This window comes from Chelonia mydas, chromosome 14 (genome assembly GCF_015237465.2).
Source record: "Chelonia mydas isolate rCheMyd1 chromosome 14, rCheMyd1.pri.v2, whole genome shotgun sequence".
Lineage (NCBI taxonomy): Eukaryota > Metazoa > Chordata > Testudines > Cheloniidae > Chelonia > Chelonia mydas.
Window position 1 is genome coordinate 1,403,322 of NC_051254.2, and position 21,095 is coordinate 1,424,416.

The 21,095-nt window shown below is 63.2% G+C and overlaps 2 protein-coding genes across 24 annotated transcripts in view; one reads left to right on the top strand and one right to left on the bottom strand.

The window, feature by feature from the left end:
- Window positions 1-4,096: 4,096 nt before the first annotated feature.
- ENGASE (endo-beta-N-acetylglucosaminidase) lies at window positions 4,097-13,575 on the top strand. Of its 3 annotated transcripts, XM_037913805.1 has the most exons (14): window positions 4,097-4,371; window positions 6,462-6,538; window positions 6,689-6,890; window positions 8,395-8,543; window positions 8,882-9,039; window positions 9,183-9,331; window positions 9,809-9,974; window positions 10,429-10,532; window positions 11,385-11,493; window positions 11,636-11,826; window positions 12,226-12,356; window positions 12,523-12,628; window positions 12,735-12,849; window positions 13,151-13,575. In XM_037913805.1, exons 1-14 carry the CDS (start codon window positions 4,112-4,114, stop codon window positions 13,553-13,555), a joined length of 2,322 nt encoding a protein of 773 aa, XP_037769733.1. In that variant the 5' UTR covers window positions 4,097-4,111; the 3' UTR covers window positions 13,556-13,575. The 3 variants fall into 3 exon arrangements, with proteins under 3 accessions (XP_037769733.1, XP_037769735.1, XP_037769734.1); XM_037913807.2 differs by lacking the exons at window positions 12,523-12,628; window positions 12,735-12,849; XM_037913806.1 differs by lacking the exons at window positions 12,523-12,628; window positions 12,735-12,849 and having other exon boundaries at window positions 12,242-12,356.
- A 2,513-nt stretch (window positions 13,576-16,088) lies between these two features.
- Window positions 16,089-21,095, bottom strand: part of RBFOX3 (RNA binding fox-1 homolog 3) — a 352,823-nt gene continuing 347,816 nt past the window's right edge. For 17 of the 21 annotated variants that reach the window (XM_043527730.1, XM_043527725.1, XM_043527720.1 and 14 more), the window contains 2 exons: window positions 20,594-20,672; window positions 16,089-19,322 (listed from right to left, as the gene is read on the bottom strand). In XM_043527730.1, the coding sequence (XP_043383665.1) occupies window positions 19,278-19,322; window positions 20,594-20,672 (124 nt within the window). In that variant the 3' untranslated portion in view covers window positions 16,089-19,277. The remainder of the gene's footprint in view (window positions 19,323-20,593; window positions 20,673-21,095) is intronic. The other 4 variants (XM_043527735.1, XM_043527724.1, XM_043527716.1 and 1 more) reach the window with 1 other exon arrangement.

Sequence of the window (21,095 nt, forward strand, 5' to 3'; positions counted from 1 at the left end):
CAGGGTGTTGGCCATTCTCTGTGTCCAGACTCCTGCACACCCCTGCCCTCTAGGGCTCTGCAATGATCATACACCCTTATCCCACCACCTAGATACTTCAGAACTGCCTAGGGGAAACTGAGGCACCCCCACACTATTCAGAGGAAACATTAAGAACAGTCCCACTTTGTCACATCTCTCCCCCCTTCGAGATCAAACTGAGCGGGGTCACTTTAGCCAGTGACCTGGGGAAGTTCGAAGCCACCAGCGTTCCCATGGATGCCCCAGCATCTCTCCCATTCCTTGGTAGGAGTTACACCAGGCCCTTCCAGCTTCACGCCCTCCCTGAGGTCGGGGGTGGTCGATAGCACTCGCAGGCCGCATGTGGGAAGGTTTCTGCGGCCCGTGCCCTTTGGCCACTCCCAAAACCCTAGGGGGTCAAACTGGGATTGGGTCTTCTCCCCAACAAGCTGGCCAAACACAGCCACTTGGTTATAGGACTGTTTAACTTTCTTGACAGCTTTCACTCCATCTGAGACCTTCTCAAAGCTATGCATACTGGATCTTTCAACAGGAAAGTCAGTGGATCCATTCACAACAGAAAATTTCTCGCTGTTAGGAACTGAAGCTTTCTTGATTAAATCACTTTCACACCCTTCAGTTGCAGTAAACTGCTTGCAAAGACTCCATGAGGATTCCTTTCCCTAGGGCTTTTCTATGCAACCATTCACCCCTCACAGAAATTCTGCTCTTACCCTCTTCACTGAGGGCTTGCTCTAGAGGAACACTTTCCTGAGCAACAACAGACCCTTTCTGGGTCTCCCTTACATCCAGAATTACCTCTGGCCCATCCGGCGGATTCCTACACAATCCCCTTTCAGGCAAACTGACAGACTTCCTAGATAACAGGTCAGAAGCATTCTCCTTCCCTTTGCCACACACAAGTTCAGGAATCTTTTCCTTCTTGCTACAGGTTTCCACACCCTCAGTAGGTAACACAATCACATCATCTTCATGCTCTCCTTGTGCCCTGGCTAGGATCTCACCCTGATTAGACAGAGTTGCTACACCCTTTCCCAACAACACACTAGCAACAGGCAAAATACAAGCACCAGAATTGTCTGGTCTCGGGGATTTTACATAGACACTAACTGGATGTGACCTAGTTACAGGGCCATTCTCCCGAGCAGACACAAACTTAGGACCCTTCCCTTCCTGGGCTTTAGCTGAATCCAGAACCAGCTCTGAGACAACTGCACTATCCTCAACCATCACAGGCTGAAAGGCCCCTTCTGTTTGCTCCACAGACACAGAAGAGCCCGACACACTTTCTCCTTTCCCAGACACCCAGCTTGGGATCTCATTCCCCTTGTCCCAGCACACAAGGCTGGTCACAGACAACTGCTTGGAGATCAGGGTAGCTCCCTCCATAGGCAAGTCAATACCCCTGACAGACACAGGCACATTTCCTTCCCTGTCACAATTCTCCACCCAGCCAACAGGTAAGGTCCAGGGACACTCATCTTCCACTCTCCTCGCCTTCCCCCACTGCTGACTAGACACAGCCATCGGCTCACAAGGCTGCCTAGGCTCATCCTGACTTTCCTTACCCAGCACCTTGCCACTCCCAACAGATCCCCTGCCCTGCCTGCGTCTCCCCCCACTCAGCTGGGGTCTCAGCTCCCACTGTGCTCAGCGCTGCCCTTGCTGTCCCAGGGGGGGTAGGCAGCAAGCTCGCTGCTTTCCTCACAGCATCAGAGCCAGCCTGAGCCCCATCTCCGGTGTGCAAGGGGGCGGGGAGCATCTCTCTGTCCCACCCAGACCCAGGGGTCTGGTTACAGGCAGGCAGGTAGCCTGAGCCTAGCCGCTCCTCCCTGCTGCCAGCCAGTTCATCTGCATTTTCACTGACCATTTCCCTCTCCACCAATTGGTTCCCTGGATTCAAATTCAAACCCTCGGCAGTTACCGGAGCAGGGCCTGGATCCTGTCCCAAAGAGACACAGTCACCCCCCACAACAGGGTCTTGCAGCTGGTGTCCTGGAGAACCCCAACAACCAGCCAGCCCAACCCCTCCTGTGTCTGCACAGGGATCTGGGCCATTGGGAGGGCGAGGGGCTTCATCCCTGGGACCCTCACACAGCCCCTCAGCATCTGAGGCTGCACCACCCGGGGCCTGACAACAGTTCCCTCTGTCCCAGGATCTCACCACCCCAGGAATGTCTCCCCATTGACCATCACCTTCCGTTCCCACTGGAGGTCCGAGGGGCCTGACCCCAGGAAACTCCACACAGACATATAGGTTGGGGTCAGGAGTGGGAGCCTGTCCACCTCCCCACCCATCTGGCTGACGGAGTCTATGGCCTTGGGACCCAGCAAGGGAGCTAGACACCAGGGCTTTTCCGCAGGGTCCCCCTGGTTCAAATCACCAGCCTGCTCAAAGGCAGTGAGTTGGGCATCCACATCCCCGCATCCTTAACCAGGGGTAGCAATTTAGTCTCGAGGTTCCCTGCGGAACTGGCCCCCCGGGGTCTATCCCCACTCACCCCTGGGAGGTCCCCTAGGCCTCTCCGCTCCCCCACCGCCAGTTCATGCTGCTGCTGCTTCTGCAGCTCTTTCCCGGGCTCTCGCTGTCTCTCACAGTCCTCTTGCTCTCTCAGACTCAGCTCCAATCCCGTCCGTCTCCGATCCCCGGATGGGGAACCCGATCGTGAAGACTCTCGTCTGGTCGGGGACAGGAGACTTGGCGCTGCCTGGCTCCCACTCCAGCCGCTCCCAGATCCTGCTATAGCCCCATTTGGGGTCAGGAATCTGTTCCTTAGAGCGGTCATCCTCCTCCAGCTGCATGATTAACTGTGCTTTGGTGAACTTTCCAATGCTCAACCCTCTCTTTCTGCACAGGGTTACAATGTCCTTCTTAAGAAGACGGTGACAGGCCATCACTCCGCTCTTCCTAAGTTGTTGTGGACTCACAGGCCTGTGTGCTCCCAGCTCCCCACGGTTTCCAGGGAGAACCCCTAGTGTGCCAGCCCTTCTCGAGGTCACCACCTCTTTGCCAGTGTCGAGCTGCAGACTCCTCCGCCCCTGGGACTGCTCGCTGCAATCCCCCGGGGGACCCTGTTACTGCAAAAGTCCTTCTTTCTGGTCACACACTCCTAGGGGTTAACCGCCCCCTGAAACCCTATCTCTCTCTGAATCTTCAGCACGCCTGGTCCCCGTCAATCCCCCTTCGTTTTACTGCTCCCCAGTCACTTACTGCAGGAAGCGCCGTCCACGGGGTGCAGTACATCCCACCACTGCCACCAGTTATCACGGAGTCCCTGGGCGATGCTCTGGAACTGCTCCCCATGAAGCCAGTCAGGACTCTGGGGAAGTCTCCTTTCTGCGAGCAGCCTGTCTTCAGGACACACAGCTCACCCAGCTTCCCCCTTCCTGGGTCTGACCTCGGAGCATTCAGCATCCTCTGCCCCTCCGTGCGCTTCCCACAGTGAGTCTGCTCATGCGGGGCTCCTGGGGAAGCCAGAGGGTCCTGCCCCCCAACTCCACAGTCAGTCGTGACTCTCAGTCAGCCAGTAAAACAGAGGTTTATTAGAGGACAGGAACATGGTCTAACACAGAGCTTGTAGGTGCAGAGAACAGGACCCCTCAGCTGGGTCCATTTTGGGGGGCAGTGAGCCAGACAACCACGTCTGCACTTCACTCCATGTCCCAGCCAGCCCCAAACTGAAACTCCCTCCAGCCCCCCCTCCCCTGGGCTTTGTCCCTTTCCTGGGCCAGGAGGTCACCTGATTCCTTTGTTCTCCAACCCTTTAGCTCTCACCTTGCAGGGGGGAAGGGCCCAGGCCATCAGTTGCCAGGAAACAGGGTGTCGGCCATTCTCTGTGTCCAGACCCCTGCACACCCCTGCCCTCTAGGGCTCTGCAACGACCATACACCCTTATCCCACCCCCTAGATACGTCAGAACTGCCTAGGGGAAACTGAGGCACCCCCACACTATTCAGAGGAAACGTTAAGAACAGTCCCGCTTCGTCACAGGGGGGCAGAGGGAAAGTCCCCCCCGCCCCCCAGGGCTCCTGTCAGGGACCTGACACGAGATGATCTGGAGCCCGAACCAGCCCCTGGAGCCCGCGGGCCATGCCCACGGCTGGGCGGGGAGCGGGGCCCCGGGCTCGGGCACAGCCCGATGCAGCCACCGCCCGGCCGGCCCCGCCGCCGGGATTGGCTGGAGCCGGAGCCGGGGCCGAGCAGGGGCCGGGCCAGCGCCATGTGACGGGGCGGGAGCGGAGCCGGGCCCGGCCGGGCCGGGAGATGGACGCAGCGCGGCGCGACGGAGCCAAGAGCGGGGAGAAGAGGAAGAGGGAGCCGGAGCCGGAGCCGGAGGCGGAGCAGAGGAGGTGAGACGGGCCGGGCCGGGCCGTGCCGGGCCGGTCCCTGGGGTCGGTGGCGCTGCCTGTGCCCCATGGCACGGGGGGCGGGATCTGTGCCGGGGGAGTGTGTGTGTGGGTGCCCGGAGGAGGGGGGGGCCCGCAGTGCCAGTGCCCGTGCCCGTGGGAGGGGGGGGCGCGCAGTGCCCGTGCCCGGGGGAGGGGGGGGCGCGCAGTGCCCGTGCCCGGGGGAGGGGGGGGCGCGCATTGCCCGTGCCCGGGGGGCGCGCAGTGCCCGTGCCCGGGGCTCTCTGGCACCGTGTTCTTCTCTAATTTCTCAGCGCCCTGCTGCTGCTTCCCACCTTGGTTTCACTTTCTCTTTCACTCCCCTCCCTGCCGAGCGGCATCTTGGTTTGGCTTTTGTCCCCCTCTGCCCCCAGCCCGAACTGTGTCCCTGGCCCCCGGGCCCAGCACCGCCTCTCTGCAGGGCCTGCTGCCCGGAGCACCCCTTCCTTTACCCCTCTCCATGCTGGAGCTACCGCCCTGAAATGAAAATAACCCAGCACTGTCCCCTTTCCCTCCAGGGCACCCCCCCCCCAGACAACTCCACCCCCCCCAAGGCAACTCCACCCCCAGCTGCCAACAGCCTCTCTCGGTGTGGGACAGAGCATACTGAGGCCATCCCAGGTCTGGGCCACTCAGACCTGCTCCCACCCGTGCCCTGCGCTTGCACGGAGGTGGGCAGGCAGCTGCTGTATTTTCAACAGTTTGATCTGTCATTGCAAAGCTGCGGACTGGGACTGCTGCAGCGTCTTTGGCTGGATCCAGAAACTCTTACCATTAGCGAGCCCCGTGTGCTGTGAGAAAAATGCAAATCTGAAGTCCCACACACCACCTCCTGCCTCCCAGCAGATTACATTAGTTTCCTGGCGAAGCCATAAAATAATCCAGCCAGGCCAGTCAAGGTGGGGTGGTAACCTCGCGCTGGCCTGGCTCTGCTGGGCATGTCTCCAGGCACAGGGTCCTGTGCGAGGAGTTCGCTGCGTCTCTCTCCCTCCTCCCGCTGGGTCCCGCTGCTAGGGCCCAGGTTGAATGGGGAAGCAGGAGTTTTCTGGTGCCAGCCCTCGCCCAGCGTGCAGCCTCCTCTCACGTCCTACCCATCCTGGTGTTCCCACTGCAGTCCCATCGCTCCTGCCCGGCCCCCAGCCGAGAGCCTGCGGCGCGAACTCCGCATGAGAGGGGAACAGAAGGTCCCCGTGTGAGCAAGGGGCATTCGCTGGGCGGCTGGGGGTGTGTGGATGGGGCAGGCAGGACGCCACGCCTGGCTCCTGGGGCCCTGGGAGTTCCTTTGCAGTCTCCCAGCCATCCCCACGCTGCCTCGCCCCGACGCTGGCGAGATCAGAGGAGGCAGCAGGCCAGCGTGCTCGCTCCTGTGCCCAGCTGAGCGGGTGATGTTAGACGCAGAGCCCAGCAGGCAAGAGCCCATTAGCCGAGGCGAGAACTTTCCACCACCCGGAACAGACACGAGGCACCAGGCAGGGCTCCCCCCTGCTCAGGAATGGCTTCTGCCCAGTCTGCTCTCCGCCCAGGCTGCCCGAGGGGGAAACACAGCAGGCTGGGCAGCCACTGCCTCAGTTTCCCTTGCCCTAGCAAGGTACCTCATCCCTCCCACTCACCAGTCCAGTCTGTCCAGCTTTCCCAGGCTTGGCTCAGGAGCCTGTCCCCTGGCACAGAGACCTCCTCCAGCCAGGCTCCCTGGGAGCCGGCGTGTTCTGAGGGAAGGCTACTTATGAATGACCATCCTGGTAACCTTCCCAGCATGCTTTGCTTTGCCTGCATTTCCCAGGGTCCTGCTGGAACTAGCTGTCCCAGAATGCTTTGTTTCTGAGCTGAATCTGGGCCTTGACTCCCGCTTAAAGGGCCAGCTCACGCTGCAGTGGGCTCCTGCTGGTGGTGCGTGCGTGTCCCAGCCCCGGTGAGCTGTGCTGGGTTCCCCCCGAAATGCCGGGTCTTCCTTCCTTCCCTCCATGGAGCGTGGGGCTCGAGTGAGGTGTGAGCCACAGGCTCTTGGCCCCAGGCCCCCTAGTCTCTGCAAGGGTGTCCTTGATTCTCTTCTGCAGTTTCCTGCCCGCCTTGGAGAGCCAAGGAACCACCGTCCTCCACAAGACAGTCAGCTTCGCCCCCCACCCCCTGCCAGGTAAGAGCCCAGCCAGATGTGCAACGCGCCCAGCCTCATCTGCCACGGATGCTGGTGCAGCCGCGGTGCCATGGTGCCGCGAGTGAGGGCTATGCTCCCCCGGCTGAGTGTTAACGACCGTCAATCTTTGGGCTTCTCTCCTCCTCCCAGCGAGGCAGTTTGATCGGAACACCACGGAGCCGATCAGCTTCTACCTGTCCAGCCTGGAGGAGCTGCTGGCATGGAAACCCACCAGTGATGATGACTTCAACGTTGCCACAATGCCGCTGGCTAACCGGGAACCTCCGCTCCACAGCAAGAGACCTCGGACGCTGGTGTGCCACGACATGAAGAATGGCTACCTGGAGGACAGGTAGGATCCTCTTCACGGCTCTCAGAACGGAGCACTGCATGCTGGGCACGTGGGCCTCTGCTGATGGGACTCGGCATTTACCCAGCACTTCACGCTTCCAGAACTTTAATTGCAGCGGCCCTGGGCGGCGGGTCAGGAACAGCCTTCCCCTTGTCCAGAGCGAGGAAGGGACTCGCCCCAGGAGCGGCAGAGCTGGAAGAGAACCCAGGAGCCTGGCTTGCTGTCCCACGGGGACCCACACTGGTCTCTGGCGAGTCTGCTGAGCATCATGGCTGCGGGTTTGGCAGGCAGCATGTAGTGATGCTGAGCACCGAGGCCAGCGTGACGTGTGTTGTTTGCTGCCAAGGGGAATCTTGGGTTTGCTTTCTGTCCTCTGCTTCTGTAACGCTGACAGACCCTTCTCCTCCTCTCTCGCCTCGGTGCCACGAGAGGGGACAGAACACCACACCCAGCAGGTGTGTGGGTTACCGTCCGAGCTGCTTGTGGGATCTGGGCAGAGACACGCTTGGGGCTAGCCTTGGCCTCCCCCAGGCTGCCTGCCTGCAGATAGCTCAGCGCCAAGGAGATGTTCTCAGTGTGCCAGGGTAGTGGAATATGTTTGTTCTGGAGCCAAGCAGAGGAGGAACCCCAGGAGCAAGTCACAGGGAGACTGAATGCTCCTTGCCCCCAGGAAGAACGGGCTGTCTCCCAATCAGGTTGGAGCCTGTTTGCTCCCTGTTAATCTGCAGTGCAACTCCAGCTTCATGCTGGGGGCTCTGGCCAGTTCCTCCCGTCAGCTGGGCTGTGGGGTGTGTCTCCTCATCGGATCCAGAGACCCACGGTGCAGCCTATTGAGAAACCATTTGGGCTACCGCCATTTGGATTGCTGTATCTGAGTGACCCAGCACCTTGGAACCGCAACCCTCGGAGATTGGGCATGAGCACAGGAGCCCGGTGTCCATCTTGCAGGCTTCCCCAGGCATGTTTGCACCCCTGCAGGTTTGGTGGGCGAGGCTGGAATGTCTCCACCTGCTACTGAGTGGCTCCTGAGATGGGGAGAAACTCTCCGGCTTGGCCTGGAAGCTCTTTGGAGTAGGGGCTGGCTGTGCCATGCCCAGGGCAGACCCTGATTGGAGCCCTGGGCACCACTGCAATCGAGATAACTGATAATGTCCCACTTGAAAACTCCCCCAGAAAGTCAGGCAATGTTTCCAGCCTCATCCCTGGAGCTCGGAGAGAAGGGGCAAGCCCCTCCGCTGCAAGAGGAGGGTGAACGATTCTCTGCCACCTGTCTGCACCTGCTGACACAGCACCAGCCAGCTCTCTCCCTGCTCTAGGGGAGTCTCCTGGGGGAAGAGCGGCAGCCTGGCGCCTGGGGAATGGATTGGGGGGGCCGCGCCTGCCCTGGCCCCGGGCGCATGTAGCTCTCACACGCGCGCACTCTGCGGGCATCGTTGGCCACGCGTGCTCCGTCTCTGCCCTGTCGGGGCTGGAGCACTGGGCCACCCCCTTCCTCTGCCTGCAGGTTCATCCAGGGCTCAGCTTCGCGGGACCCCTACGTGTTTTACCACTGGCAGTATATCGACATCTTTGTGTACTTCAGCCACCACCCCGTGACCGTCCCCCCCGTCGCCTGGACCAACGCTGCCCACAGGAACGGCGTCTCTGTGCTGGGTGAGGGGCGCCGGCAGAGACCGGGCGCCGCGGGTGGGGCAGGCGGGAGAACTGTGGCTTTCGCGCTGCCTGCAGGGAGAGGCTGGGAGCTCTTCTGCCGCTGGCGCCTCCCGCGGGGCCCGCAGTACCTGGGCACGGGCTGTGGCCAGCCCGGCCCCTTCCCCAGGGACAGGCCGGGCTTGGCAAGGGCCCACGCCTCTTGCTCACACGCCTGCAGGTATGTTGGGGACCCTGCCCAGGGACCCTGCCCAGGGACCTACCCGCGCCCCCGTCTGCGGGCTGGGGCCCCGGCGCGCGGAGCAGAGAGACTGACGCTGCCATCTGTGCCCTGGCTCTAGGGACGTTCATCACCGAGTGGACTAGCGGGGCCGCGCTGTGTGAGTCGTTCCTGGCCGGGGAGGCAGCCGCGTACCACGCCGTGGCTGTGCAGCTGGGCCGCATCGCCCATTTCTACCGCTTTGACGGCTGGCTGGTCAACATCGAGAACACTCTGAGCGTGAGCAGAGCCGCCCTCGCTGCCCACCCTCACTGCCCCTCCCCTCCCCCCACGGATTGTCCTGCCTCCCCCAGCCCCTGGGGTGCAGGGACCCCTGACAAGGTGCCCCCGGGCGACGCCTGCTCTCTCCCTCCCCCGTGCAGGAGGCAGCTGTGCGGAACCTGCCCCTCTTCCTGCGTGACCTGCGGGAGCAGCTGCGTCGGGACGTGCCAGGCGGGCTGGTGCTCTGGTACGACAGCGTCTTGCAGAGCGGGGAGCTGCACTGGCAGAACGAGCTGAACGAGAAGAATAGGTGAGAGGGGGGTGCCCCCGTCCGCTGGACAGAGCAGGAGCCCCGGGCACGCAGCTGGCGGCGCAGCCCCCTCCCCTTCCCCTGGGCAGCCGGCAAAGACAGTGCAATCGGGGTGGCATCTACCGGCCGCGCAGCCTGCGGTCACTGCCACCCCCCCGTGCCTGGCCCGGCCCAGCCTGTGGGCTCTGGGCATCAGCCCCACACGTAGCAAGGCACCCTTCCCTTCTGGCTCTCTGGCAGGGGGATGGCTACCAGCCCCACCCCCAGCTACCGCTGCTCTGCCCGGGCCTGGCAGCTCTGATTTTCCTGCCCAAGTGCCCCCGACAGAGCTGGGCTTGCGGCAGCGTGCCTGGGGGCTGCAGCTGGGGGGCCGTCCCGTGGGGTGGGGCCCCTCCCCGCAGGGCCCGTTCTCAGGGAGGAGGGGGTGGGCCTGGGTGCGGGTGCAGTGCCCCAGCACTGTGGCTCTCCCTTTCCTAGGGTGTTTTTTGACGCCTGCGACGGCTTGTTCACGAACTACAACTGGAAGGAGGAGCACCTGGAGCGCATGGGGGCGCAGGCCGGGGAGCGCCTGGCTGACATCTACGTGGGCATCGACGTCTTTGCCCGTGGGGAGGTCGTAGGCGGCGGCTTTGAGACAAACAAGGTGCCTGAGCCTGGCCTAAGGGCACCTTGGGGGCAGGGCCTTGCCCAGGGCGGGATCCTCCGGCAGGCCCCGGCTGGGCTGAGCCTGGGCAGCCCCGTGCAGTGAGCTGGGCTCTGGGGCAGGTGTCCCTGGAGCGTGGCTTGTGCTGGGCATCCAAGGGCTGAATGAGGCCATTGGTGCTTCCCCCCCACCCCACACTCTGCCCCCTCCCCCCGGGATCCATCCCCGTCTCCCAGGGGCACGGTGCCCTGGGGCCAGGGCAGAGCACCCCTCCCCTGTGGGTGGCACCAGGCTGGCTTGCTGTGGTGCTGGCAGCCAAGGGGGCCCAGCCCCTCTCTGAGCCTCCTGCTGGCAGAGTCTGAGGAGCCACCGGCCCCTGGGGCTTATGGCTCAGCCCGTCTGGGCTCGGAGTGGGGCGGGAGGGAGGGAGCGTCTCACCCCCGCGTTTCCGCAGGCTCTGCGCCTGATCCGCAAACACAACTTTTCCGCTGCCATCTTCGCACCTGGCTGGGTCTATGAGCACCTGGGGAAGGAGAACTTCCTGCGGAATGAGAACAGGTGGGCTTGGTGGTGCTGGGGTGGGAGCACTGGATGGGTGCCCAGGGTGGAGAGGGGGTGGAATGCATGGATGGGTACGTGGGGTATGTGGGGGGAGGTGCCCACGCAGGGAGGATGGGTGCATGTAGGGATGCCTGTGTTGGGCCTGCAAGGAAGGGGGGGTGCCTGTTCTGGGGGGATGGGTATGTGGGGAAAGGGGGTGCCCATGCTGGGGGGATGGGTGTATGGGGAATAGGGAGTGCCTGTGCTGAGGGGGTGGGGGCTCAGGGAAGGGGGGTGCCCATGCTGGGGGGGTGGGTGCGCGGGGAAGGGGGGTGCCCGGGCTTGGGGGATGTGTGTGTGTGGGGGGGGGATGGGAATGCTGAGAAGGCCATGGAGTGGGGCTGCCCAGGTTAGCTGCTGCCCTATAGTGCTGGGGTGCTGGCGCCAGGCTCTGTGAAGGGCTGAGCTGTAGGGACCCCAGTGGGGTGCAGAGTTGCTGAGAGACCTGCGGGAAGGATGCTACGCCCTGGTTGGCTGCACCTTGGGCTGTGCTTCGTGCCCCCTGTGCCAGGGGCATGCTGACTGGGGGATGTCCTTGGTGCCTGGGGCTGGGGAGATGGCAGTGCTGAGCTGTGCCAAGAGGGGGCATGGCTACAACCATAGAATCCTAGAATATCCGGGTTGGGAGGGACCTCAGGAGGTTGTCTAGTCCCACCCCCTGCTCAAAGCAGGACCAATCCCCAATTTTTGCCCCAGATCCCAAATGGCCCCCTCAAGGATTGAACTCACAACCCTGGGTTTAGCAGGCCAATGCTCAAACCACTGAGCTCTCCCTCCCCCCAGCCAGCCTCTCCTCTCCTCTCCATGCAGGTTCTGGGGTTTGCTGGCGGAGCTGCTGCCCACTCACAGAATCAGCACTCTGCCCTTCAGCACCTGCTTCTGTCTGGGCATGGGCAAGGGGAGATTCTCGGCTGGGCAGGTGAGTGCGGGGGCGGGGAGGGCAGGTCCCAGGCCCTGGCGTGTGGGGAGATGGGCTCATGAGCAACCACCAGCGCGACTCGGGGTGCCGTGTGCGACAGGGCCCAGCCAGCGCCTGCCCCATGTCCTGCTCTCTCCTGCAGGAGGAAGAAGTCAGGCCCTGGTACAACCTGAGTGCCCAGGAGATCCAGCCCCTCTTCATGGACCAGCAAGCAACGGGAGGGGCAGGCAGCTGGCTGCACACACGCTGCTCCCTGCAGGATGCCTGGAACGGGGGCAGCTGCCTGCTGATCGAGGGGATCATCCCGCCTGATGCGGGCCATGTGGCTGTCCGGTGAGTGCGGGTTGGGGGCACTTGGGCAGCTGGGGTGGCAAAGATCCATTTCTCTTTCGCTAAAGGCTGGGGAGCCAGGGCATGGCACTGCATCAGGGGAACAAGGGGGTGCATCAGAGTGCGCGCCATGCCACCGTCTCCTGGGCACTGGGCCAGGAGTGCGCAGCCACAGACCTAGTTTGTGGTTCTTGTGCACAGCGTGTTGCACACGCGCCGTGTGTGAGCTCACGGTGTGTGTACGCAACCCACGGGCCAGGGTTGTGGCTCTCGTGCAGCCTGTGGCGTGCATGCACGCTCAGCGGGCCAGCTGCGTGCCGTGTGTGTTGCAACCTGCCTTGTACCCCATGTAACTCCCCCCCCCCCGCCCCCCGTCTCTCGGGGTGGATTGGGGGACACCAGCCTTTTCTCGTTCCAGATGCCAGCTCCCCCCAAACTCTTCCTGTCTCTGCTGTACAAACTGGAGGAGAAGCTGCCCGAGGTGGCGGTCGCGCTGGAACTCACCACATGCAGCTCCAGCTCCTTCCGTGTTGGTGAGGAGCCCGGCCCCTCCGCGGGGATCTCACGCTGGCGGGCAGGCTGGGAATCGGTCCCTCATGCGGCTGGAGGGTGGGATGCCTGTGACATTTCTGCTCCTCCCCAACCCCATGTGTCCTGCGCCCTCTTCCCCTGCCCTAACTGCTCTGTTCCCCCCCGCAGGGGCGGCCACCAGACATCAGCCCCAGCCCCTCCCCACCCCACCCCCTCACCTCTCGGGGCTGCTCACTGGCTGTGGACGGCAGAGCATGGCAGGTTGGATAAGGCGGTGAGTGTCCCCAGCCAGGGAGCCGTCCTGCCTCAGGCCTGAGCGGGGCCGTGGGGCTGGTCTCTCCAGCGGCCCTGCCAGTTCTCCCCTCTCTGCCCTCACCCAGGTGCTATGAACTGGAGCTGCGGGACTGCGCCCTGCACGACCTGTCGCTGATCCTGTCACGCCACCAGCCAGGCCTGCAAGAAAGGCGCTTCTCCTGCCGCCTTGGGGAGATCCGGGTGAGGGGGCCACACGGCACAGTGCCCCGGCACTGCCCACCTGCCATCCCTTGTAGCAACATCTGCCTATGGAGCCTGGGGGAGGGGAGGGGAGGGGAAAGGAGTGTCTCCGGGGAGCCCTGCCCCCTGCAGGTGGTTGCAGCTGCTGCTGCCCTTCTGGGGGGGTCTGGCTGGGGGTGGGGGCAGTGCTGAGGTGAGGTGCTCTCCCCGCATGGATCCCTCCTCATGGGTGCTGCCCTGGAGAGCCCATCTCTGCCCGGGCGGGCCCTGGGCTGTGTCTAAGCACCTGTCTCCCCTGCAGGTGCTGGATGCCGACAACCTGTGCTCCTCGCTGCCCGGAGTGCCCAGCCTCGAGGCCTCCCAGGTGCTGTGGCACAAGGGGCCTGGCACAAACCAGCTCTCCCTCAGCCTCACCTTGCGATGGTCCTACCCCCCCAGCCAAGCCCGCTGCTTCCGGATCCACTGCCAGGGCATGGCATGCCCTAGGGGCCAGGTGCTGCCCCTGCCAGAGCAGCTCCTCGGGGTGGCACACAACACCCTCTACCGTGTGGTGAGCCTGGCAGTGCCAGAGGTGCCCCCCAAGGAGTCCTGCCATGTGGAGTTCTTCGTGGAGCCGGTTCTGAACGAAGGGGCTGCCGTGGAGCGTTCCAGATGGGGGCGGCTGGTTCTGGTCTATTCCGACCCAGCCAGCACGAGCACCTATTAAATGTGACCTTTGGCACAGTGCCACGGCTCTCGGCCTTCGAGTTGGGCATTCGTGGGGGAGCGCAGGGCTGGCCTGGGGGCATGATGGAAGGGCAGTGGCAGAGCTGGGGGGTGCTCTGGACGGGAATAGCAGAGATCTTGGGTAGCCCCGACCAGGCCAGGACCCTGGCTCCTCTCCAGTCTTGTCCCATTGGAAGGGCTCCTGGCCAGCCGCTGGCACCACCGCTCGGGCAGCCGCCCCGCCCAGCCTGGGGCTGGGACTGAACCCTGCACTGCTGGGGTGAGCCACGGGGGGGCAGCAGAGTCCCACGTTGGCTGCAAGGGGCCGCTGGGGAGCCCGGGGCTGCTCAGCCCCCCTTTCCCTGGAGCTGCTGGGCAGCGAGGTGGGGACCCTGGGCAGAGCCCGGCTGGAGCCAGGCCCTGCCCTGCTCCGTTCACGCTGCCTGCTCCCGGCATCGCCTGGCCCAGCCGGGTGCTGCAGCCTGACCGCGCCGCCTGCAGCTTTTCACACCAGCCCCGGGTGCTCTGCCTGCGTGGGGAGGGGGAGGGAGACTGCCCCCGGCTGGTCCCGTGGCTGCTGGGGCATGGCCCTGCGTGTAGCACACGCCTGGCAGCCAGCTGCTGGCCACCTTCCTGCTCCTTTGCACCCCCGGGTCTGGTGGCGCTGGGCAGCGGGTCCTGGAAGAGCCCAGAGCCAGCAGTGGCTCTGGGTCCCTCAGCCCCCAAAGGCCCAGGTAGCCCCACTCTTCAGTTCTCTGCGCTGCTGGCGGCTGGGCTCCAGGAAGGGCATGGCTGAGCCTGCCTGGGATAGCCATGGCTGCCGGCTGCATGGGGCGGGCGCGGTGAATGGTTGTGGGCCGGCAGGGCTGCTCCTGGTCCTGAGCTGCTGTACGCCAGGTGCTGGGTCCGGTGCGGGGAGACAGCCAGCGCCCGTCCCCGGCTGGGGTCTAGCCCAGAGACCGTGCAAGCTCCATGGAACAGCTGAGTGAGTGCAGAGGCGGCTGCAGTGGTTCTGTAATGCTGGCTCCCTGGATGCTTTGAGGAGAGGAAATTGACAGTGGCGGTTATTTCCTCACAGGCTCGTGAACGAGCGATTAGCAGGCAGGGGGGTAGCGGTGCTGCAGCGCCAGGTTCACCAGCCCGGCTCCCTGCGCCGGTGGGCCCCAAGCTTACGGCCAGGAACATTAATACGGTGGCACTGGAACTGCTGCTGGGCCGAGTGGAATCGCCCTGAACTAAACCAGCGGACCGGGTGAACAATGAAGGGCTCGGTGTGGCGGGGCGCGCCTGCCAGGCTGGGAGTTTGTGGAAGGGAGCAATTCGCCGGCTCTTACCCTGGGGGGCTTTTAGTTCTTTATGGCGCTTCGATCTGCTTTACCCACCCCGTGCAGTCTGGGCTGGGCTGAGGGGCCTCCCTCCCCTGGTGCCTGAGCCCCACGACCTGCGGGGGGGGGCAGCTCGTGCCCCACAGGCCTGCCTTGAGTGCGTTCTTGCTGAAGCAGGAAGCCCTGTGGCTAGGAAGAGGCCCGCGGAGGCAATGGCTTGGAGCCCTGCTAGGCTGCCTGTTGTGGGGGTTTCACAGCCCAGCCCCGCCGGCAGGCAGGGATAAGAGGCAGAACCTGGTGCTTACCCAGCTGTACAGTGCGACCCGCAGAGGTGCTGCAGGAGCTCGAGCCTGGTGCATGGAGGTGCCTGTGGGCAGAGTGGCTGGGTGGTAGAGTTCCCCCCTTGGGCACCAGCCCGCTCTGCGCATTTAGGCTGTGCGCTAGACGTCCCAGGAACACCCGTTTGCCAGTCACAGGTCAGCCTGGCCCTGAGCAGCGAGGGCAGCCTTCCTAGTACCCCAAGCAGGGGTCACACAAATGCTGGGGGGGGGGGCACCGCTGGGGCTATGGCAGCAGGGCTGGATGGCAGCAGGGCTGGCTGGGTAGGTGGCTCCTGGGGCTTAGGTTCAAGGCAAATTCAACATAAACGCGAGGAGGGTCTGCCCCACGCTCCTTCGGAACAACACCCGGCTGAACAAGGCCGGAGGAATGCCAGGCCCTGCCTGCTGGAGCAATGCCAGAGTAGCTAGCTACAAACTGAGTGCAAGTGCCTAGCTCTGGCAAATTTAAAAGGGCAGCCCCCAGAAAAGCCTCCTGGGAAAATTCCTGTCAGAGGGCGGGCAAGCGAGGCGTGCGTGCTGTCTGGGGCACAGTACCATGCCCGAGTCCAAGAGGGGCTCCAGGGTAGAAGCTGGCATTGGGTGCCTGCTGTGGGCAAATACACACTGGCCACCAGCAGCAGGCTGCCAGGGTGCCTGACACCAGAAGCATGATTTGTCCACTCCGCCCCTTCCTGCAAGGCTCGTCCTGCACTCCAGCTCCAGGCTAATGCCAGGCCGCCAGGGCAGGGACACATCTGCAGAGCAGGCCCGGGCTCCCCGTGCTGGGATGGTGGGGGGCAGATGGCTGGGCCCTGCCTCCCACTTCCAGCAGCCTTCACTCTGGGCCGTGCCCGGTCTATGCTCCCATTCAAAACCTGAGTCATCCTGGTTGAAGAAAGAAATCTTTATTAATAATCTTAATAATAATAATCCTCATACTAATACTGTTCAGTCGGCTGATCACACCTTTGAAGCACACAGAATGGGCGGGCGCCAGCCTGCGCTCTGGGGCCGGGGGCCACCAGGGAGGTGACAGCACGGCAAATGGAAGGAGCTTTGTACAGCGGAGCGGGGTGGCGGGGAAGGGGCTATGTACAACGGGAATAGAAAAGGAGGATCTCATGGCTGGAGCCTCAGGAGCGTATGCTGAATATAAAGTGAAGTTTCATGAGATGACAGAGCCATGTTGGGAGACCTGCTGGATCCATCTGGCTCAGCCAGCTGCCTGCCGTCCCAGCAGCCTCGCAAACAGCTCCATGACCCACCCTGACGCCGCGAGGCTGCTGGGGGGAAGCGCCTCTCTGGCCTTTGGCACAACTGGACTGTGCCAGCTGTGGCATGGGGCAGGCTGTGGGCGAGTAGTTGAAAGAAGCTGGCAAGGGCCTGGATGCATCTGGTGTCCTGGCTAGCAGCGCACCCAGCCTTAGAGCCCAGCTGCCCCCACCTGTCTCTGGTTCAGAGCTGGGCTATGCCAGGCAGGGACCGCCTGGCCAGAGCCAGCACTGTCCTCCCCTCACTGCCCAATTGTGCCCACTGCTTCCCATTCACTGCCCATAGTGACCCTCACGCCGCTGGGCCTCTCCGGCGCCTAGCCAGCTTGGGACTGGGGCTCGAGGCAGGCCTGGCTCTGAGCAGGGACCCTGCAGCCCCACTAAGGGGCGTGCGGTTGGCTCCCTGCCCCTCAGTGGTGATGGGGTGGCTGAGCCAGCCACTGTGGGATCACATGGCCTCCTCTGGCTCCATGCTGGGGGGCAGGGGCTGAGATGATCCCTGGCATGCCATGTTGTGGCCTAGAGATGCACCCAAGCAGCCCCTTCCCCACTCTGTCTGCCCTGGGTAGGTGTGGCACAGGAGAAGGAGCAGGAAGCAGCTCCCGCTTGGCTTTAGCCCCATGGGCTTGTGGGAAGCCAGGAGCGCAGGGCACCGGGGTGATGAAAATGCAAGGGAGCTACAACCTCCGCTTAGCGAACATCCCTGTTAAACCCAGCGGTTCTTCCCCTGCAACACCCAGCAGCCCAGGCAAAGCTGCTGCTGCATCAACGATCCCACCTCTGCTCAGAGAGCCGAGGCCTCACACACTCAACACACCGATGACCGGCAAGCGCAAAAGCACTGGAGCTCTGAAAACAAAAAGCAAGAATCCTACCCCTGAGGCCAAGTCCCCCAAACCTGCAGGAGGGCGTGGGCTGCTGCGGGGCTGTGCCGCTGGCCCTGGCCTCCACAGCACAGGCGTGGGAGGGCGGAAAGGAAGACACGGTGCCCAGGCCCGGAGCCTTGGGCCTGCAGAGTCCTCGCTCGAGGCTGTCCCAGCACGCCGCACTGCTCTCTCCCTCCCTGCCCTAGGCTGGAAGCGCGAGCAGGCTGTGGAGGGGGAGGGGGACCCAAGTCTCCCAACATGGCTGCTGGCCGGGGCAGGGTTGGAGAGGGGCCGCTCTCTGCCCAGCTGGCCCGTGGCGCTGTCCGCTCGGTGTGTACTCTCCGTGACGCAGGCGGGTGCAGCGCCTCCTGCTGGACTTGCTTGCTCAGTGCATGTGTGTGGACAGTATGGGACTCGGTTGGTTGGTTGCCTCTTTGTTTTGTTTTTTGTTGCCTTGTTTTTAATTTGTTTTGCCCTTCCTGGTCCCAGAAGGAAACAGCTGTGGTTTCACTACAACACAAACAGAAAGGCAGAACTTTCACTGGAGCCAGCTGCAGCCACCCGGGAGCTGAGAGCAGTGCCCAGGGTCAGCCCCACAGCAGGGCCACAGGGCACAGCCAGGCAGGCGGGGCCGCTGGACTCCAGCCCCCCCGACCCCATGGCCATTCTCAGCCCTGGGGCCCCGCTCAGCCACACAGTGTCCCATGTGCCCTGTGCGCATGGACTGCCAATGCTGGGGCAGCTCAGCAAACACCAGGGGCAGGTGGGGTGGGCCTGGCACATTAGTTCCTTCCGAAGGGGCTCCAGGATTGTGTAGTGGGTTCTGTTGTCCCCCCAGAAAGGCCCAGGCAGACGGCTGAGCTCACCCCCTGGCTGGGCCTGCACCCCAAACAGCTCTTCTCTCATTAGGCGGCTTTTGTCCTTTACCCTAGCCTGGCCCACAGAACAGTCTGGCTCTTGACTCCAGTCTCTCCCTCTCCCCCCGTAGTGACTGAAGGGGTGGATGTGGCTGGGCAGGGACGACAAGCTAACCCCAGCTGGCCTGTGGCACTAGGGCATCCCATGGCCTGAAACACAGGCTGCCCCCCCAGATGTGACGCTGATGATGTGCAGCTCCCCAGAGCCAGGCGCGCATGGGAGGTTCCAAGTCTCGGCCAAAGGCTGTGCAGAGGGATGCAGGTGTTATTCCCCAGGTTAGTCTTGAGGTGGGGCCATGCTCATTGCCCCCCAGTCTCAGCTATCCCTGCTAGTGGTAGCTACCCTGCACCCTCCGCCTTGCCCGCAGCTCCCGGCCCATTTTGCCAGACAGCCTGTTATCCTAAGGGACAAACCCTCCGCTCCTTTCCCTTGTGTGAGCAGTGCCCCACCCAGGGGCCCTGGCTGTGGTCAGGAGCCTGCACAAGAAGAACAAGCCTGGCCTAGCAGGAGCAGGCTTGCCTGCCAGAGGGTGTGCTGGAGGGAGCTGGGGCAATGAAGAGGCCCAGAGAATGGAAGACTGTGCCAGGCCCAGGTGCGGCTCTGCGCAGGAAGGCAGCTCTCTTGGAATGCCATGGCCTTTGGACTTCACGTGTTCCTGGCAGCGGGGGCAGAGGAGGGGGCTCAGCCCGGGCTCTCTCCCATGGTTTGCTGCTGGTTGTATGTCTAGGGAGAGCAGGACCCGCCCCAGCCCCGCAGCAGGGCAGTGGCCAGGCTGCTTGCTTTGCAACACAGTCAGTTCAGCCAGGGCAGGTCACAGACAGACACAGGTGGGTGAGCAAAGAGACATGAGACGCGGGATGAGAGCAGCTTGAGGTAAAAACCTATGGTTCTAGGTACCGGGCAGAGCCCTGGCCCCTGGCAGGGGCACCGTGTTCTTCCGGGAGGCTCTGCCTTTGCTTAGTTTGGTTTGTTTGGTTTCTAGTGAGCAGTCAGTGTTAGTGTGGTGAGGGGCTGGGTGTCTTGCTAGTAGGGAGTGAAGCGGCTGTACCCTCCTCGGTATAGACTAGCCTGCAACATCAAAGATGAAAGAAAAGCCAATCAGTATTCGAGAGAGGCAAGGCCCATTTTCTTCCCTTTTTTAATGACATCCCACGGGCCTGTCCCTGGAGGACAGGTAGGGCGGAGGCGCCGAGGGGTCCCAGGAGCGGCGCACGCTGCTCCCAGCACTGCCTGGGCTCTGGCTGTTCCCATCAGCTCCGTTCGGGACACTGCGCTCTTTGGGCGCCAGCATGCAGGGCTCCTTCTGGCTGGGGTGGGAAGGGCTGAGTGTGAGAGAGGCTGCAGCCTCCCGTACTCCTGGAGCAGGGCAGGCAGCCCCAGGGCCGCCGATACCTCCTGAGCCCACCGCTGCCTGGGTCGTCCAAGGGGCTGGCGTTAGGCCCCTGCTCTAAGTGCTGCCTGGCTTCCCTCCCCTCTGCTCCACGGAGCGGGGGGACACTTCCTGCAGCCCTGTCAGGGCCCCTCCATTCTCCACCGAGCTCCCCGCCCAGGACTGCTGGCAGCGCTGCTCCGACTCTGCACAGGTGCTGCTGCGCGCCCGGCTCTCGGCCCGGGGGCCGCCTGAGTTCCACACTCCTGTCCGGCCAAGCCCCACGCCTTGGGTGTGCAGAGGGGCACTGGCAGGACCCGCCCTGACATGCTGCAGCTCAGGCCTTGGCCAGGGCATTAGGGAGGGTTAAAAAAAGGAAGAAAACGCCTGGTTGGCTTGGAGACCCTGCCCACAAACAGGACTTTTCATCTTTGATGCTGGTTGCAAAGCTAGCTAAACCGCCCCTGCACTGCGCTGTGTGGGACGGTGTATCGCGCCAGGGAGCCGCGGCGGGTGCCAGGCTGCACAGACACATGTGCGCACACGCTCCCTGGCCGGTCGGCTCTCTGCATGCTGGATGTGAGTGTGTGGTGGGCACCAGGGCAAGAGGGGGGCCACAGACCTCCAGCTTCATCCCCCCCTACAGCATAGGTAGAAAGGAGTTACTGATCTCTGTGCCAGTGTAAGGTGGGTTGGGGGCTCCCGCAGGCTGGGGGGGGGTGTAATGGGTCTCTGTGTGTTGGGGGCTCCCTTGGGGGGGCGGGACAGGCTGTGCGGGGTCAGTTTCTCCTGGGCTTTCCCACCAGTGAAATGCTCCCCTGCTGGTCCCCGACAGTCAGACCGTGGCAGGGACGTCCTGCTCCCCGGGCACATGCAAACTCATTCCAGTCAAGGTGTCCCACTGGGTGTGGTGCCCCCCCCCCAGCTGCAGCCAGTGTCAGGGGAATGCAGGGGGCGAGGCAGCTCTTACCATGGTGCCGATGCTGTACGTGGCAGCAGGGCCGATGGTGTGGTGGTATGGGTCCGCAGCTGCGTACACTCTGCCGTAGCTAGGAGCAAACACAGCGGGCGTTAGAAACCAGAGGTTCCCCCTCCCACCCATACAGGTACCTCCCTGCTGAACCCCATGTGAAGGCCATGCCCAGGGGGGTGGGGGAGGCTGGCCCTCCTCTGGGCCATCTGAGGGGCCTATCCCATGGGGAGGGGGTTCTCCCCTCCTCTGGGCCTAGGGATTTGGCTGTAGGACTGCTGCATTTATCTGATGCTTCTGCCAGGGATGCAGGAGCAGGAAGCAGGTGCTCCGCACTGCAGGGGGCGGCCTGTAGGCGTGATCAGAGGGCTGTCGGTGAGTCACTCCCTCGGCCCCCCGGTGTTTCACCAGCTGTCCCGTGGGGTGGCTGGTGCTGTACAGCATGGAGAGACACAGCTGGAGAATGCCTGGCAGCAGGCAGGGAAAAAGGGGGCTGTGGTCT